Source organism: Ictidomys tridecemlineatus, chromosome 1 (genome assembly GCF_052094955.1).
Source record: "Ictidomys tridecemlineatus isolate mIctTri1 chromosome 1, mIctTri1.hap1, whole genome shotgun sequence".
Classification (NCBI taxonomy): Eukaryota; Metazoa; Chordata; class Mammalia; order Rodentia; family Sciuridae; genus Ictidomys; species Ictidomys tridecemlineatus.
The window spans coordinates 241,149,843-241,170,689 of record NC_135477.1 but is presented as its reverse complement, the minus strand read 5'-3'; the positions used below and the strand labels follow the sequence as shown (position 1 = coordinate 241,170,689).

Sequence of the window (20,847 nt, the reverse complement as noted above, 5' to 3'; positions counted from 1 at the left end):
AGACAAGAGGGGATTAAATGTCTGGCCAAGATATTATTGATGACCTGATAACTTTTAAATAATGTCACCTCCCACACAGCTTCTGTGCAAAATCAGTGTCAAAATACAAGTTAGTTTCAAAAGCATTGTGGCTGGGCTTCTTCCTCCTTTAAGGAAATTAGAATGTTGTTTTTCAACATCTTGGACTTTCCAAAATGTAATGTCTGGCCTCTTTAAACAATTATTTATTAAACCCTGTCTCTGGTTAGATAAACTACACACTCCTCAGCCTCACATTTCATTTCTGAGTGTCAGAGGGAGACCTGGGACAGAGGAAATGTCCAAAGACATGTCCCACCTCCCTGACAATATTTCTGTGCATTGGACACTGCTAGAATATTTGTTTAATTAGTTAAATTTTCAACTTTTAAATAAGGAGAAAAAAACAAGCTATGGGTGGCCCGCTAACCTCAAACGAGCAAATATCCAAAGTTATAAAATCACCCCCTGCTCAGAATACCTGGTTAGAAATAAAAACAGCATTTACCAAATTCTACCCCAAGTCAAGAACAGAGGTCTCATTAAGAAGTATAAAACTGAATTTGAAAGCCAAAATACTAAGGATGCAGCATTATTTCATTAAAAAATTGGACTCTACACATTTTTTATAACTAAAACACCTTAAACAAACCCCCCCAAAATCTGTCTCTGATGTAAGTCAGAGAAGTTTTGATCCACTCTTTGAATGTAGCCTCTAATTCTATGCTTGCAAAATTACACTTGCAGTTCTTTATAGATGCAAATTGGACAGAGAACACTGCGATTATTTAATCTATATGTCCAACATTGGGGTTTGCATGTTCAGTTGCAGGCCATAGAATGGCAAACGATTTGGAGCTGAAGAAAAACAGAGAGATGTGATCAGGAGGGTACCTGGGCCTGAAGGAGACTGGCTGAGATGTGAAACTCAAAAGGAGCTAAAGTGCTAAGTGTGCAATCCTGAAGGCAGGAGACACTTCCCTTCCCAGGGCTCCCAGAATGCAGTGCAGCCTTAGGACCCTCAAGAAGGGCTCCAAGGAGAATTCTCCAGTGAAACTCACCAACCTAAGGGAAGCAAGTTCCCAGTGGTTTTATTAGGTATAACCATTTGAACAGACACATGACCTACCATAAAGTACACGACTAGACAAGATTCACCCATACCCACAGAGCTTCTCAAGCACTCCACAACAGCTCCAATGAGAACTGGTGGGAAAATGGAGGCAGGAGGGAGGGAAATCAGGGTACTTATTTTTCCTCATCCCTGCTGCCTTTGGTCCCATCTCCAGAAGAGACTGTATTGCTCCATGCTCCTAGCTCCCATGGATAGCCCTGATTTTTGAGTCCTGGTAATAATTCTCTTGCCCTTGAGCCTTCCAGCTCTAGGGTGCTAATACCTTTTTGCCGTGGCTAATCTCTGGCTTGCCTTACTCTTTTTTTCTTTTTGCAGCTCTTCCTGCACCGTAAAGTAAGTTCCTCCTATTAAGTTCCTTCTGGCCAAGTAAAAGTGGCACACACTTGTAATCCCAGTGGCTCAGAAAGCTGAGGCAGGAGGATCACTAGTTCAAAACCAGCTTCAGCAATTTAGCAAGGCCCTATGCAACTTAGCAAAACCCTATCTCAAATTTTTAAAAAATAAATAAAAAGGGCTGGAGATGTAGCTCAGTGGTGTAGCACCCCTGGGTTCAAACCAGCAGTACAAAAAAAAAAAAATCCTTCCATTGAATTATCTGGCCTAAATTCTATTTTCCTGATTGGGACTACATGGAACACAATTCCTAGCTCCAGATATTACAAAGGGAACATTTATATGATCATAATAACAAAATTTCTGAATGTGATTTTTTTAGCATTTCTTCAAATTTTATTTTGTGAATATCTCTTTAACCAGAAACTGTTATTGGAAAATATTGAGAGAGTGGGAGTAAAAAGTAGTTTTGGCAGAGGAAGAGTATGTAAAAGAGGTAAATATTTTCCCATTTTAGGAAATTAAGAGATAATATTAAAATATCAGAAACAGCAATACACGCCGCTAGGGATGTGGCTCAAGCGGTAGCGCGCTCGCCTGGCGTGCGTGCAACCCGGGTTCGATCCTCAGCACCACATACCAACAAAGATGTTGTGTCTGCCGAGAACTAAGAAAAAATAAATATTAAAAAAAAAATTCTCTCTCTCTCTGTCCCCCTCTCTCTCTCACTCTCTAAAAAAAAAAAAGAAACAGCAATACAGAATGGGATCCTAATTCAAATATGTTATACTCCATATATGTATAATATGTCAAAATACATTTTACTGTCATATATATCTAAAAAGAAATTTAAAACTAAAAAAAAGAGGAAAAAGCAATACAAATATTTTATAATGTCTCTAATATTTTAAAAACATGGAAGAGCAAAAAGATCAGATGAAAACATGAAGGATTATTGCCCCAAAGGACTGAGAATCAGAAGGAGAGAAGGACAGGACAAGAGAGAATTCACATTTGTCTATAACTCTCATGGTCCTATGGAGTTATTTTAATTCAAAGCTTTTTACACTCATTGTGTTGGGCCCTTTCAATCAGGAAACTCATGTATCATTCTGATTTAAACAACAACGGCAAGGAAAGAAGGTGAGCTTCGTGAGAGGGAAGAACCAACTGTTAAAGGGTCAGCCAGTGAATGGGTCTCAAAAATACCAAACACAATAGGGAGAATGGGTTAAGGCCAAGAGCAGGATTTACAGGGAGGAGAAGCCAGAGAGGGTGCCAGAGAGGAAAAAGTGTCTCCAACGTTGGCTCAGTCTAGCCTGGGAAATAGCAGCAGGGACAAATTTAAGTCTACCTTTAAAGGCATAAAGCAAGAATATAGAATTGGAAAGATTGGACTGATCCTCTATTCTGGAATGAATGAATAAATGAATACCTCTTTAATCTCAGAAATAAAACTAAGTGATTTTTTAATATAAGATAGAGGTGGTAGTTGAGCATTTATGTGTTTCTTCCTTCTTTTCCAGGGAGTGATTTTTTTTCATTGCAACCCTGTTTGTACAATGTTACTATCCCCTACCCATGTGAATAAACAGGGTCAGGACAATAACTGAGCCAGTGGTATGCTAAACAGTCATGATCTAGTTCAGTCATTCTCAGCTTTTTGCTACTGTTAAAAGTCAATTTGTGGTTTGCTTTTATTCTCTCAAATACAATTAGCAATTAGTAAACCCACACCTACCATCCCAGTAAGGATCAGATGAGGAGTACTGACTCTTTTCCCCAAAAGTACACACATGAACACTTATACCCAAAGTTTTGTACATAATTATGACAAGGTAATGCAAATTAGGTCAAGAAACCTTGTCCACTGACAAAGCTCATAGGAACTTGGATGAATGTGAAAAGTGGTCTCCTGCTAAAGAAGTGAACTCATGGGGCTGCGGATGTGGCTCAAGAGGTAGCACGCTCGCCTGGCATGTGTGCGGCCCAGGTTCGATCCTCAGCACCACATACAAAGATGTTGTGTCCTCCGGAAACTAAAAAAAATAATAAATATTAAAATTCTCTCTCTCTCTCTCTCTCTCTCTCTCTCTCTCTCTCTCTCTCTCTCTCTCTCTCTCTCTCTCTCTCCTCTCTCTCTCTCTTTAAAAAAAAAGAAGTAGTGAACCCATGCCCTTTGATTTCATCTACCTAAGAAAATGGAGATTTTCACACAATACCCCACAATTGGTGCCCACACTTCCGTGAGTGCCATCAGTGTTTCAGAGTGCTTCACACCACAGTAAATGATGTTTTACATGTGTGCTGGCATGGGGATGCAGCTCTTAGAAACCCCCAAAGCTCATGGCCACAGATTTTATATGCCTACTTAAGAATGTGTAGGTGTGAGGATCCTGCAGCTGATGATCAAGAAAACAAATTTTACACTTCAGAAAAAAATAGGGATGACAGGTCACTGCAGATGAAGACAAGAGTCGTAGCCAGACTTCGTTGAGTGTGTAAAGGAGTGAAAAGAAACTGACATCTTCAAAGTGTGTATTTGTGCAGGTGGGTGCAAAGAAAAGAAGGAATTGCTGCAGCTTCTGGTCCCTGCCAGGCTTGCTCAGGGCCTGAGACACTTAATCCTCGGGTCATGGGTTTGCCTCCTTATTGGGCACCTTGTTGTTTAAAGGGTCAGACTGATGTAGTGGAAAAAGAAAGTCACTGGCCCAGGAGTGAGGGGATGCAACTAATCTTGGCTTGGCCATCACAGCACATTCTAAAGCTAGATGCCAGTGCTCTGGAATTGGAAAGGCTCGTGTGGCAGAGGCCAAGCAGCTCCATTAAGATGCCCTTGAGTGGGAGCCACTGCACATGTAGGCGACCCAATAAAATCTACTAGAGAAGGTCAGGCAGGCACTTGGAAAAACTTGACTAAGCCATGCCCGGAGCCCTTCTGATACTTGAGGGCCTCTCCAGTGGGGCTTTTCTTTCCACTCTGATGAGCCCCAGATTGTCTCCAGGACCTCCATGTGGAGCCCTTTTACTGCTCCCCATAGCCATCCCCCACAGTACAAGTGCAAATGAACACCTGGCTTTGTGTACCTGAGACGGGCTAAGCACAGTGGACAGACACACTGCTATGCTGACTGCGATTCCCCAGTTCCATCTGGAAAGGCTACCTCACACTCCCTGTTCCATCACTGGACAAGAAGGGGGTTGGATCTGAGATGTTTCTGATTCAATGATAACAAAATAATAAGCATAATACAGGTCGAGTATCCCTAATCTGAAATGCTTGGGTCCAGAAGTATTTCTGAATCTTTTTTTTTTTTGGCATATATATGATGAGATATTTTGGGGATGGGACCCAAGTCTAAATATGAAATTCACTGATGTTCCATATATACCTTACACCATAGTCTGAAGGTAAGATTGTACATCTTTAGTGCACCTGTATTTCAACTGTGACAGTCAGGTGAGAACAAGGTAAGGTAGGCAATTTCCCTCTTGTGATGCTGTGTCAGTGCTCAGAGAGCTTCATATTTGGGAGCATTTGGGATTTGGGATTTTCAGATTGAGGATGCTCCTGTTGTTACAATAGTTCTTTCATTAGTTGCTTCCTCTGTGCCACACACACAGTAAGAGGATGCCAAGAGTGAACAGACATGGACCTGGTTCCTGTTCTCATAGAGTGTGGAAGAGACCAAAGGCTAGAAAATCCTACACAAACGTATGGGGATATGCCTGAGAGATATGCTCTACTAGAAGGGATTAGAGTGAAGTGAGTCAGTGTGGGAGGACATGCTGAGAAAGTGGAATTTGACCAGGACATGGGGAATACTAGGGACACTGGGCAGGCAGGAGCATCACTCACTTGACCTGGAGTGTAAGGAAAGAAAGTAAGAAAAACACCACTGAGTACTTACCACCCTCTGAATCCTCACTAAGGGCCTGGAATAGTGTGGATTATTATTTATACAATTCTTGAGCTCTATCAACAACTTTTGACAATTAAAAATTATTATCCTCTACAATTAGAAAAATGTAAATTAAAACTGCACTGAGGTCCCATCTCACTCTAGTCAGAATAGCAATTATCAAGAATACAAGTAACAATAAACATTGGCAAGGATGTGGGGGAAAGGTACACTCATAAATTGGACTGCAAATTGGTACAATTGCTATGGAAAACAGAATAGGAATTACTCAGAAAACCTGAATGGAACCACCATTTGACCCAATTATTCCACTCCTCAGTATATAGCCAAAGGATTTTAAATCAGCATACTGCAGTAACATGACCACATTAATGTTTCTTGCAGTACAACTCACAATAGCCAAGCTATGGAACCAACCTAGGTGTCCTTCCACAGATGAATGGATAAAGAAAATGTGGTATATATATATACAATGAAGTATTACTCAGCCATAAAGAAGAATGACTTTATGACATTTGCCAGTAAATGGATGGATCTGGAGACTACCATGCCAAGTGAAATAAGTCAATCCCCAAAAGACAAAGGTCTAATGCTTTCTTTGATATGTGGAAGCTAACCCACAATAAGGCAGAGGTGGGCAGAACAACAGACATTCAGTAGATTAGACAATGGGGAATGGAGAGAAGGGAAATGGGGTAGGAATAGGAAAGACAATAGAATGAATCTGACGTAACTTTCCTAAGTACATGTATGAAAACAGCACAGTGAATCCCACCATCATGTACATCCATAAGAATAGAATCTTAACTAGAATAAGACATACTCCATGCTTGTGTAACTATATCAAAATGGATTCTGCTATCATGTATAACTAAAAAGAACTAATACATTTTTTTAAAAAATTATCATTCTTGTTTAATAGTGAGTAAACTATTAAAGGCAGCTTCAGAAACATGCCCAAAAAAACAATTACTTAGTAACAGAGAAAGCCAGGGCTATGATACTCCAAGCCTGTGTGTTTAAGCACTGGGCAATGATTCATCCAATGGTAGCCACTGGCCCCATTAAAGCTTGTTGTATTGGAATGGATACAACAGGTTCACAAGCAAGGAAAATGTACTTATAAAATGTTACCCAAAGGAATATACAAGGTGACATGCACCAGTAACTAGATGATTATAGCACATGTAACACAGTCCTGATAGAAACTCAGCCGTAAGCATTCCCAGCTTCTACCACACCCCCGCCACACACACACACACACACTGCCCAACCAACCACTAAAGTTCAATAAAGCAGGAGTGGACATATTTGACCCAAAAAAGCTGATTCACAGGCTGCCAGAGCCTTTAAGATGGCCCAGCCTGAAGAGTTCCACCTAAACAGGTAGAGGATTGACCACAATTACACTCTCCAGGGCTAGGTGGTGGCTCAGTGGTAGAGCACTTGCCTAGCATGTATGAGGCACTGGGTTCAATTCTCAGCACCACACATAATAAATTTTTAAAAATAAAGGTCCATGAACAACTAAAAAATAAAAGATATATATTTTTTAAAACTTATACTCCCCAAAATATGAACTGAGAGAAAGGGAGAAGCTCAAAGTCTTTTTTTTTTTTTTGAGACAGAGAGAGAGAGAATTTTTTTATTTATTGTTTTTTAGTTCTTGGCAGACACAACATCTTTGTTTGTATGTGGCGCTGAGGATCGAATCCGGGCTGCACGCATGCCAGGCGAGTGTGCTACCGCTTGAGCCACATCCCCAGCCCCTGAGCCACATCCCCAGCCCCTTAAAGTCTTAACGTAGAGAGAATACAGATGGCAAAAATTAGGAAAAATCTACTAATGCAATTCATCACATTACAATTTTATAACAGAATAAACTCCTTGGTTTATACCCACAGGACTTAAAATCTGCATACTATAGTGACACAGCCACATCAATGTGTACAGCAGCTTAATTCACAACAGCAAACTATGGAACCAATCTAAGTGTCCTACGACAGATGAATAGATAAAGAAAATGTGATAGATTATGATACACATATATACATACACATACACACACACACACACACACATACACACACACACACAAGGGAATATTGCTCAGCCATCAAGAAATTATGAAATTATGGCATTTGCCAGTAAATAGATAGTAAATGGAATCAGCCGTAACTAACCTATCCTTGCACATGAATACCAGTGTAACTCCACATCATGTACAACCACAAGAATTGGATCCTAATTAGAATAAATTATACTCCATGTATGTATAATATGTCAAAGTACATTCCACTGTCATGTATATCTAAAAAGAACAAATTTTTAAAAAGCTATCAATTATCTCAGTAGATGTAGAAAAGGCATTTGATAAAATTTGAAGCTCCAAATCACACAGGTGAAAAAATTGCATAGAACTCAACACACATACACACACATGCACACAAGAAATCTGAGAGCTGGGCACAATAGCACATTACATGACATGTCTGTAATCCCAGCAACATGGGATGCTAAGGCAGGAGGATTATAAATTCAAGCCAAGCCTCAGCAACTGAGGGGGACCTTGTGTTGGGGATGTAGCTCAATAGTAGAGCACCCCTGGCTTCAATTCCAAGAAGGAAGGAGAGAAATCTGAGTATGACCAATGCTTTATATCAGTGTCAATATCCTGTTGTGAGCTTATAAATAATTTTCCAAATTCCAAAATGTTACTGTTGGGAAAAACTGGGCAATATACGCAAGGCATTTCTCTGTATTGCATATTCTTCTTTTTCTTTTTCTTTCTTTTTTAGGACCAGGGATTGAACACAGGGGCACTTAACCACTAAGCCACATCCTCAGTCCTATTTTGGATTTTATTTAGACACAGGGTCTCAATGAGTTGCTTAGCTCCTCACTTCTGCTGAGGCTGGCTCACTATCCTCCCTCCTATCTCGGCCTGCCAAGCTGCTGGGATTACACGCGTACACCACCATGCCCGGCTGTTAAGCAAATTTTTATAAAGACAGGTATAATCTTATAACAGTAACTGTTTATAACAGAGGCACTATTTATTAAGTTCCAACTTTTTGCTAGAGATAGTGCTAAAAGCATCAGACCAATTATCTGCATTTTCCCAGCAGTGAGGTGTCAGTTTGGATCTAGGAGACTGAGTAATTTGTCCAAGCTCACACAACATGAAGAAGTGTGAGATACAGGCTGAGTGTAGTTCTGTCTAATGCCAATACCAGAGCACTGTCATATTTCAACAAAGACTCTGGGAGACGACCTGTTTGGAAGTGACCATCTCTTGTAAAGTTGGTCCTGATCCAACTTGGGCAGGGACTATCCAAGCCATACATTGATCATTAAGGAGGCTTCTGTTTTGGATAGTGTAGAGTAAGCAGTTTTGAAAACCAGCACACCTACTCAGCCAGCCCAAGGGCCCACTGTTCTTGCTGCTCTGAGAAAGGATTTGCCGTGGTGATACCACAGACGCCTCAGACACATGGTAAAACAAAGACACCCAGGAAGGTGTAGCTGGCTGCCTTCAGCAGTTCTTATACAAGTTCCCCTGCTTAATCCTTAGTCCTGGCTAAGCTTCTGACTTCAGTCCATTCTTAGGAATGCAATAGTTACAACAGCACTGCAGGAGTGGGAAGCCTAAAAAAGCAGCAGCTTGCAGCAGAAGGGAGCAAGGGCACTGTCTACAAGAAAGAGAAGCAGCCGACCATAAAGCAGAGACAGATTGCCAAAAGAGACTTCCAAATCCAAAAATAACTTCTGCCACCATGCTTTGGAGAAATAAGGCATGCAGAGCCTGGGTGTTCTTTTAGTCATCTTTTCCTGATCCCTTCTAGCTGAATAGGTGATGGACGTCTGCAGACATTCTGCTCAGCATTACAGACCCCCATAAAAAAAGCAATTTTCCTTCCAGAAAAAGTATAAGTAAGGGGTAGAGATGATAGAGGTGTGGTGGGGGAAGGAGGGAGGAAAATTGACCAGGGGAAAAAAAAAAAACACAGAGACAGTGACATTCAGACCTGAACTCGGAATTTCTGAATGGTTCAGAATGGAACCCTTTGTCACCTTTGACTCAATTATAAGACCGTTTTCAGAATGCTGAAGGGCTAGGCTCATAATCAAGCACTTACGTAATCCTCCTCATTGAGCCCTTGTTTCTCAACAGAACTTTTCACCTCCATGGAAAACTTCTCAAACTCAGGTTTCACGGTCCTCAGTAGAGTGACTGTTTGGAGGGATGAGTATGCTTGCTTAGCCTCAAAGTCGTGTTTGTCTCCTCTCTTCCATGAGCCATCTCCTACGGGAGAAATAAAAATATTTATAATTCCAGGCCAGTCACCATAAAGAGGCCATTCTCTCTTTTCAACCGCAATGTGTCCTACATGTTACTTTTGGCAGCCAGGGCAAAAGGCATTGTCATAGTTTTACACTTGGGTATAATGTGACAATGTCGAGATCATTAAAGGAGAACAAGGCTCTTGGGACACATGTTCCTTTGAAATGTGAGAGAGAAAGAAAAGCCCTGTTGATGTAATTGCCTTATAATAACCATGTAACTGCAATTTTCAGCGCACCCCACACCCTGTGGAATTGCAGAACTACAAGAGCAAAAAGTAAGTAAGCCTTTGTTCCTTTCCATTCATACTTATTTTTCAAGACCTACAATCAACCAAGGAGGTGAACCAAGTTGTTTGCATGGCATAATAAACTTGATGTTATGTAGGCATGCAATAGCAGGTTATAGCACGCACAACAATGGGTATGCATGAGTATTATAAATTTGGAACTGTTTAAAAAAAAGAATTTGCATCTCTCTGGGGTGAAAAGTAACTTAGGTAAATTTGAGGATTTGTATCTTTCTCATTTATTGGACAATATCCATCAATATATTGATGGTAATAAATAAATGTATTGAGTACATATGTAATAATAATAATAAAGGCTTTATTTATTGAGCATTTTGTATAAACTCATGAGATGCTCTAACGGGAATATTATCATCCTTTCTATTTTACAGATGAGGAAACTAAGGCAGAGACATTGGAGAGCTGGCTGCTTCACAGCTCTGCCTTTCACCAAAACAAAGGCAAGTTACATGGAGAAAGATCATTATTCTTCTATTTATTTCATTTTTGAGAAACATGTGGCTTGTGGTATCCTAAAAGGCAACAGGGACATTCAGTTTTTGACAATTTTTTTCCTTTCAATTATGATTATAATTCCTAGAGATCTCTGAAAATACAAGGAACACAATCTGTTGAAGTCCCAACACAAGTAATCTGTGCACCTCAAGCTCCCAGTGCACAGGAAATGCCTGGAGCCCAACAGCCAAGCAGCAAGGATGTCTCTGGAATACGGTGCTCACTGTACTCTTCCAGAAGTTCAATAAAGACCTGGTGGCTCTTGAATTTCTATCACAGCTTGAACCAAAGATATCTAAACTATGTACATGTTATATGCAAGAATCTGACAGCCATGGTGGGCATCATAAATGTCTTGAATAGTCTCCATCAAATTCAAGAGCAATTTAGCGTCTGACGTGTAAACAACTAAAGTTATTAAAGGGTAGAACTAACAGTTTACTATGCCAGGGAGGGGAGGAGAGGTGGGGGAGAGGAAGCAGAGCAGAATATAGATGAATAGGCAATGTTCTCCAAACAGGGGGAAGTTTTCATGCGAGAAGGAGGCATTAGCCTCGTCCTAAATGCGTGCATAAGATTTTAATAGGAGGAGAGAAGGGTGGAAAGGCAGGCTTGGCAGAATCTACAACACAGGCAAAGGTGCAAATGTGTATGACATCCAGTGGGCAGCTGGGAACCTCAGTCTGGAGCAAGAGAAAAAGCAGAGACAAAGAATGTGTTTGTGGAGGCATCAGTATAATCACAATCCTAATAATAGCAACCATTTATTAATTGCTTACCATGTGCCAGGGAGCTGCTAAAAGATAAATAAGACAGAGCCAAGGACATAATTCATTAAGGAGTAGATCCATGCATGCTCAATGAGCAGTAGATTAAATTTCAAGCTACCAAACCCAACTTGACAAAGTCCTCCTCCTCTGCTCTGAATCCTCCCAAACCCAGAAGAGGCTACAGGCTGAGCAAAGGCAAGCCTGTTCTCAGGGAGCCAGTGAGTCCAGCTTCACCATCGCCAGGCTGGGTAAACCCAGCAGGGTGCCCAAGCTCCAAAACACAAATGTGGTGGTGTTTGCTAAGGTCCAAACCCATTGGCCAGAAAGACGCCAAATTCAAGAATGCCTAGGAAATTTTCATCCCATGAAGGAACCTATTCCTTACAGACTTACAATAAACACTTATTGATTCATTTTTAATTGACTCGAGGCCTCAAGACTCCACAGAAGTGAAATTTCTTAGAGTTTCTCAGTTCAGGGAAAGAATTCTCTCCATGGGCACATGAAGGAGAACACTCAGCTCCATGGGGCTTTATGCTATGTAATCAGAAAATACAGTAGAACTAGAAACAGCAACTATCTCAGTTACAGAAATGGAAAAAAAAAACGTATTTTGGGGGGAAAGAATTGAAATCCAGGCCAATAAATCTGTCTACCACAGTCTAACAGGTAATAATTTTGGAGTTTTGTTTTCGTGAAGAAAGAATGAAAGCAATAGTGCTTCATGGATCGAAGCCAAGTGAAATAAGTAACCACGCACAACCTGCAAGTCCTGCTCCTGTGGGCATTTCTTAGTGCCGTGTGTCCCATATCAGCGCTGTTGAAAACTAGGAAAGCAAAGGTCAGGTTGGCATGACACCCCATCAGTGGAGACAAATTTAATTCAGTAGACAACTGGGTGCCTCAGAGATTTATGGGCGGAACAGAAGAGTGACATGATGAGAATCATGCCTTGGGAAATAGCGGTGGATTAGAGTGGGGAGACGCTGAACATTCACAGCCACAGTGATGCAGACAAGAGGTTGTGAGAGGTCACATGGGGGAAGTCACAACCAAAAAATTGAAAATGGCACTCTGGGTGCTGAGACTTATGACATACTTCCATTCTTTTTTACTTCTTACATTTTTTTTTCTCAATGCATTAAGTTTGCAACAATAAACATTTAGGAAAACTTTTTGTCATCCTGAAAAAAGATAGCACTCTGGAGAATGAAAGTAGAGGGCTGTGCCAGAGGAATTCCAAAACTCCACAACAGTCAGAGAGGAAGAGATGCCAGAGACGGAGGATGCTGAGGAGAAGAGGAAATCAGGTGATCATTAGAAGAAAGAGCGGGGAGGGAGGTGAACAACAGACATGGAGGTGATGGCTTCAGTTCAGTTCCAAGGTGACCACGGAATGTCCAAGTAACACCACCAGGCTGGGGTTGGAGACAGTGGTGTGGGGTAAAAAGACCTGGGTGTCATTTCCACAGAGCTCACTGTTAGAGCTCAGGGGCTACCTCCCCGGAGAAGGAAGTATAGGAAGAGGGGGGGAAGGGTTAAGCACAAACACTTTGGGGAGACTATTTTTAGAGGGCAGGAGGAGTAAGAAGAGACAGAGAGTAGCTAACAGAACCAAAGAATGCTGTGTCATCAAAGCTGGGAGCATAGGATTTCCAGAAACAGGTGGATGGAAACAATATTGGATGCTGTAGTGTCATGCTGTCTAACCTAGTAGCCACTAGACACATGTTTAAGTTTAAATTCATTAAAATTAAAAATTCAGTTCATCGATGGTACTAGCCACCTTTCAAAGGTTCAACAGCCACATATGGCTAGTGGCTACCATATTGAGTGGCACAGAAGAGAACTAGACATCACACAGAAAGTTCCACTGGACAGGACTATTTTGGAAGCATGGAGCACCTTAATTAGTGCCTTCTGATTTCTTGGAAGGCAAGAAAGCTCTATAATAATTTTAATAATAATGATTTCAAATATCTCAGATAGGATTTCCCAAATAACTTTCTACCTTACATTCTAAGATAATGCCAATGGACAAAAACGCCAAAAGATGCTATTAAAACCTCTACAGGATAATATATCTATCATCTTCTCTCCAGATTTTTAAACCTATCTTTTAAATCTTGTTTTAAACCATTTGAACTACCCCATAATATATTATGTACTGAATTATAACCATATAATTTGGGCAAATTGGAGAATATTTTGTGAGCGCTCACCAAGACCAATCTAGTAATTAGCAAAAATGGATATACTACCAACATATTTTCTAAAAATCTAATATCAAGTAAATATTGATTAAAACAGAAGGCTTTCTCTAGAACAAGTATAAGGATTTGATATGAGGAGGCATAGGGAAAGTGGGTATTGAAGAACTTTTCATAAGCATACATTTTAAAACATAAAATCTCTAGGAAGGCCCTTTATTAATGATGTATAACAGAACTTTGGTCTAGAATGTACCCATCTGCTCTTTCTGCTCCAAGAACAAAGACAGACAGGTGCCTTTTTATAAACACTCTCCTTTCTTTCTTACAAAGGATTCCCAAATTGATTTAGGGTATCAGTGAGTACAAGGAAAAGCACACAATTCCTGAATTCCCTTGCAATCAATGATAGCCAATCTTATGTAACCAAAAGTTAATGAGTGAGGCTTCTAGAAGAGCCCTGAAAGAACCAAGTCAACTGGAAGGATCTCTTTTCACCTTTCTTGCCTTTCCCCTATCTTGTCTAGAATTAAGACATGATCTTTGGTGGCCAAGGCACCATCTTTGATCTTGAAAATGGACACCATGCACTAAGACTGAGGGAACAGGAAGACAAAAGAAGTTTGTACCCTGATGACATTGTGGATTCTCATCTTCACCTTTGACTTTCTACCTATGGAATTATTTCAAGTGAGATAATAAATCTCCACCTTTGTAATTGATTGTCTTGGTTTTGTGCATGTAGGTGTAATTCCTAACGCACCCATGTCCTTAGGATATAGTAGATAAAAGTTTGTTAGTTTCATAAGAGAATGTATGGCCCTAAATTTATCAAGAAACTACAACTAGAGAAACTTAATTATAATTTTAAGTGCCATGTGTAATGGTCAAAGTGAACTAAGATTAATAATAAATATAACTAACATTTGTTCAAAGTTACATTCCAAAAAGTTTGCTAGGTATTTTACATACACCCCTCATTTATTAGTCAGTCTGATGCCATAAGGCTAGTGCTATTACTATCAGAAGAAACTAAGGCTTGCCAAAAGGGCAGGGTTAAGTCACTTTGCCAGGGCTAAGAGTTAAGATATTAATCTTTAGCTCTTAGAATGAGGAGTCAGTGTCTGGTGTGGTAGTGCCCTCCTATAATCCCAGTGACATGGGAGGTTGAGGAAGGATGATCACAAATTGAAGGACATCCTCTGCAACTTAGCAAGGCCCTTAGCATCTTGGCAAGACCGTCTCAGAATAAAAACTGAAAAGAACTGGGAATGTAGCTCAGTGCCCCGGGGTTCAATCCCCAGTACCAAAAATAAATAAATCAATAAATGAATTACTATGTGGCTTAGCCTCTCATGTAGATTTATCCCAAGAGTCCACAGTCTGAACAAACAGTGTAAAAGGTAAAAAAAAAAAAAAGGGGGGGGGAGGGGGGGGACTTTAATCAGACACTTCAAGAATTTTTGTAAATTGTATAATTCTGTGCATTTAAATTTTAAAGATGGAGAAAATTCCACTCACAGGACAACAAGTTTTTAAAAGTTGTCCAGCTTTCCAAAATGGCAGATTAGAACACTCACCTATCTCTCCATGTGATAGAATTAAAACAACTGGAATTTAGCTGCTCCTTGAGGTGGATGACCATGGAGAACACCAGAGTTCAACAATGGACAGCCAGGACTTGGAGAAACCCAGAGACATGGGTTAGAGAACAGAGAGTGAAAGAAGACACCCCAGCACCAATGGCACAGAAGCAGGACAGAGAGAGGAAAAGGGTCCCCTGGCAAGGACAGAAGAGAAAGGGGAGAGTCCCCTTGAGCACCACTACCCAGGATTCAGCATCCTACAGAAACAGAAGTGAAACAAACAACATTCCTAAGATTTACAAGGTGAACTGGCTCTGGAGAAGTTCTCTGAACTTGCCAACATGTTCTCATGGTACCATAACTGGAACTCATTTTGAGAAAGGCCCCGTTGTCTGAGATTACTGCTTTGGGAATCAACACATGGAGGAACAGAGGCACTTCCTTTGGGAATCAGTGGTTTGCCAGGCCAGCTATAAAAGTCTGGAGAAGCAAGCAGTCGTGTGTTATGACACAAGGGAGTCAGGTCTGGTGGATCACTCAGAAACTACCGACATCCCCCCAACAGCACAGGTCTTTGAAACTCCATAACCTCACTCTGCAGCATTCCCCTGCTTCTGTGTCCCTGTGGGCAGAGAGAGGTTATGCCCTGAGAGACATGTGGTGGGGGGGGCATATCACAAGACTGGTGTTCCCCCTTTCCTCTGAGTGCATAGTTACAGAGCACTTTGGGGTTATCTGCATTCTGCACTAGCTCCATGATAAGCCACAGCATCAACTTCTATCCTGCTCTTAGTACATAACCCAAATGCTCTGGAGAGAATTGTTTCTAGGGAGCTCTGTGTTCTTCCCTATGACTGACTACAGCCACAAATCACTCTTGCTAGTCACCTGAGGAGCACCACAAAGGAAAGAAGAGGGGGCGAATAATCCCGAGGTTTTGCTCTAAGCAAGGGGTACACAGCCTAAGAAGACATGGAGAAAAGATCTGATCAGCATAAGATGGGAAATTCTATTAGCACATTTTAACGAAGGAAAATTTTTATTAATACTTTCTCAAAATCCACTAATCACAGTCAAAGAAACCAGAGGAAAAGTACACTCTGAATTAAAATTAAACTCAACACAGCAAACCAATATCCCAGGACACATCATAAAGATAAGGCTATTTACTAAAACAAACTCTAACATAAAAGTGAAAGAAATATTCATCATAAAAGATGTGCAAATCTCAACACAGAACCACTAGAAATTAGCAAAAGCAAAACAATATGAAACTCCTAAAGTTCATAACTCTGATAATGGATGTCAAAGATATCAAAGTAGATGAAATGCTGGACAAATAATTTAAAAAATATATTTTTTAAAAAAGTTCAGTGAAATCCAAGAGAGTACAAATAAAAAGCTGAATGTATTAAGAAAGATGTGAATGAGCATGTCAATAAAGAGATTTTGGATGAGCACTTCAATAAAGAGATAAAATTTTTTAAAAGAAACCAAGTAGAAATCTTGGAAATGAAAAGTACGATAAGTCAGTTAATAATCTCAGTTGAAAGTCTAACAACAGATCAGGAAAAAGCAAAAGAAAGAACATCAGAGTTTGAAGGAAACTCTGCCAAAATAGTTGCCATTCAAATACAAAGAAAAAATAAGAAAAGATTGAAGATAACATAGAAAAACTCTGAAACACCATTAAAAGACCAAACCTCTGAATAACTGTCGTACTGAAGGGAGAAGAGATACATGCTAAGGGAATTAAAAACCTATTCAGGGAAATAACAGCAGAAAATTTTCCACATTTACAAAAGACATGAATCCCCAGGTACAGGATGTATTTAGAACCCCAAACAGACATGATCAGAAAAGAAACTCTCTGCTTCACATTATAAATCATCAAAAATACAGAACAAAGAAAGAATATTAAAAGCTGCTACTGAGAAGTGCCAATCTAGATTGAAAGGCAAACCTTTCAGCAGATTTCTCAGTAGAAACTCTAAAGGCCAGGAGGGCATGGAATGACGTATTTCAGGTCCTGAAAGAAAATAAAGGTCAATCAAGATTACTATGACTATCAAGGCTAAACTTCATATTGAAGGAGAAGTATAAACCTTCCAAGATAATCATAAACTTAAGGAATTAATGACCACTAGACCAGCATTACAGAAGATACTTAAGGGAATACTACACCCAGAAGAGGAAGAAAGATTAACAATCACAAGAGCACAGGAAAGAATAAATCTTACTAGATGAGTAGACATGCAAATAAGAAATGAAAAGAATCAAATATTACCAATATAGTAAACCTTCAAATGTCTAAGGTGAAAAAACAATGAGCAATGAACACAGAATATTCAAAACAACCCAAAGAAAATCAACAAAATGACAAGAACAAGTATAAACCTTTCAATAATAACCTGAATGTAAATGGTCTTAATTCTTCAATTAAAAGATACAGGTTGGATAAATGCATTAAAGAATTCATGACTACTAAGATGGCACTAAAGAAAATACTTAAAAAAAAAAAAAAAAGAAACGCTACCCAAAAAAACCCCAGAACTCACAAATGAATAAATCTTATTTGAAAAGTAAGCAAATGAGAAACAGAACCAAAATTAAAAATCAAAATGGCAGGAATTAATAAACATCTCTCCATAATAACACTGTATGCAAATGGTCTCAAATCTTCAACCAAAAGACATAGGCTGGTAGAATGAATTTATAAAGAAGATCCAACTATGTGTTGTTTATAAAGACTCACCTTACAGGCAAAGACAGCCACAGGATGGAAAGGATGGAAATGGATACACTGTACAAATGGAGTCTGAAGACAAACAGGAATAGTTACTGTCATATCTGAGAAAGTAGACTTCAAGCTAAAATTAGTCCAAAGAGACAAAGAATGTCATATTGGTAAAGGGAACAATGCAACAAGAAGAGGTAGAATCATAAATACTCATGCCTCAAAGGCTGGTGTACCTCATTACAGAAACTGACACTGTTCAAACTGAAGACCCAGGCAGACCCCAGTACAAGACCCTGCAGAAAACATATAAACACATGGACACTAAACAATACAATTCTGAATGAATGGGTGACAGAAGAAATTAGTTTTAAACAATTTTTAGACTCAAACAAGGATAACAATACAACATAACAAAACCTCTGGACACTATGAAAGTGGTTTTAAGAGGAAAATTTACAGCTATGAGCACCAACATAAGAAAATCAAGAAGATCCCAAATAAAAAAATATAATGATGCATTTCAAGACCCTAGAAAAACAATAGTAAACTAATTTCAAAACAAATAGAAGAAAGAAAATAATTAGGCAAAATCAATAAAAATAGAGAATAAAAAATACAAAGGATCAATGAAACAAAGAGTTGGTTCTTTGAAACGATAAATAAGATTGATAAACCCTTAGTCAAAGTAACCAGAAGAAAAAGAGAAAAGACCTAAACTAACAAAACTAGACATGAGAAAGAGGATACCACCATGGATATCACAGAAATGCAGAGGATCATTAGGGACTATTTTGAAAACTTATACTCCAATAAATTGGAAAACTTAGAAAATGTGGATACATTTCTAGACTCATCTGACTTGCCAAAATAGAATTGAAAGAACACAGAAAATGTAAACAGACCAATGGCAATCCATGAGATAAAAGCAATAATAATAAGTCTTCCAACATGAAAAGGCCAGGACCAGATAGATTCTCAGCCAAGTTCTATTTCCCTTGCAAAAAGCATTAATCCCAATGTTCCTCAATTATTTCATAAAATATAAAGATGGAACACTTCCAAACTCATTCTATGAAGCCAGTATCCTCCTCATACCAAAACCAGATAAGGATACATCAAGGGAAAAAAAACTACAGATCAATATCCCTAATGAACTTAGATTCAAAAATTCTTCATAAGACATTAGCAAATCATATTCAACAACAAATATATATCCAAAGCCACACGGGAATACCCACCTCCTGCAGCCACACCCTACCACTTCAGTTATCACTCAGTTAATCCTACCAGGGGATTAAATCACTGATTGGGTTTAGACTCTCGCAACCCAATCATTTCTCCTCTGAAATTTGTTGCATTGTCTCACACATAAGTTTTGGAGGACAGCTCACATCCAAACCATAACAACACCACATTAAGAATATTGTACAGGGCGACCAGGTTGGTTTTATCCCAGAATTGCAAGCATGGCTCAGCATTTGAAAATCAATAAATGTAATTCACCACTTAAATATTGAGTTAAGGACAAAAATCACAGTCATCTCAATAAATGCAGGAAAGCCTCTAACAAAAATCAGCACTCATTCATGAAAAAAACACTAAAGAAAGTAGGGATAGAAGGAACCCACCTCAATATCATAAAGGCTACATATGACAAACTGAAAGCCAACATTATAGTACATGGGGAAAAACTGAAAGTATTTCCTTTAAAATCTGGGACAAGACAAGGATGTCTGCTTCTCACCACTCCTATCAATACAGTACCAGAAACTCTAACTAGAGCAATTAGGCAAGAGAAAAAAAAAGGAAAAAGGATAAAAATAAGAAAGGAAGAAGTTAAATTATCCCTGTTTGCAGATTATATGATCTTATATTTAGAACATCCAAAAAGCTCCACCAGAAGACTGCTAGAGCTAATAAACAAATTCACCAAAGTAGCAACTTACAAAATCAACATACAAAAATCAATATCTTTCTTATATACCAATAATGAATCTCCTGAGAAATAAATCAAGAAAACAATCCCATTCACAACAGCCTAAAAAAATACCAAGGAATAAATCTACGAAGGAGGTGAAATACCTTTACAATGAAAATTATAGCACACTGAAGAAACAAATTGAAGACAACATAGGATATCCTTGTTCAAAGATAGGCAGAATATCATTAAAATAGTCATACTACCAAGCAATATACGAGCTCAATGCAATCATAAGAAAATCAAAAAGATCCCAAATAAAAAATATAATGATGCATTTCAAGACCCTAGAAAAACAAGAGCAAACCAATTAATTCCAAAACAAATAGAAGAAAGAAAATAATTAGGCAAAATAGATAAAATAGGATCAATATGTACTGGTACATATTAGAAGTACATATTAGAAGACTTGGAGAAAAATCCCAGGAACACAGTCATCTGATACAATACTAAGGAGCCAAAAACATACACTGGAGAAAAAACAGCCTTTTTAACACATGGTGCTAGAAAAAAATGGTTATCCATATGTAGAAGAATGAGTCTATTTCCTTATCTCTCACTCTGCACAAAAGCCAATTCAAAATGAATCAAGAGCTAGGAATTAGCCCAGAAACTATGTAATTCCTAGAAGAAAATGTAAGATTAATACTCAACACATAGGCATAAGCAATAATTTTCTCAAGAGGAATACTAAGGTTCAAGAAACAATGCCAAGAATTAATAAATGGGATGGCATCAAATTTAAAAGCTCCTTCAGAGTAAAGGAAACAATTAAGAATGGGAGAAAAATGCTAACTGTTCTTCTGACAGAGGATTAATATCCAGAATATATAAAGAACTCAAAAAACTGAACACCAAAATAAATAAATAAATAAACAAACAAACAAACAAACTGATAAGTAAATGGGAAATAAACTAAACAGATACTTCTCAAAAGAAGAAATTCAAATGGCCAATAAATACATGAAAAAAATATTCAACAGCAATAGAAAGTAGGGAAATAC

General features: G+C 38.9%; 1 protein-coding gene across 4 annotated transcripts in view; it reads right to left on the bottom strand.

Moving 5' to 3' along the window:
- Npr3 (natriuretic peptide receptor 3) overlaps positions 1-20,847 on the bottom strand; it is a 69,336-nt gene that overhangs the window by 32,441 nt on the left and 16,048 nt on the right. For all 4 annotated transcript variants that reach the window (XM_040272414.2, XM_005325655.5, XM_005325654.5 and 1 more), the window contains exon 3: positions 9,549-9,715. In XM_040272414.2, the coding sequence (XP_040128348.1) occupies positions 9,549-9,715 (167 nt within the window). The remainder of the gene's footprint in view (positions 1-9,548; positions 9,716-20,847) is intronic.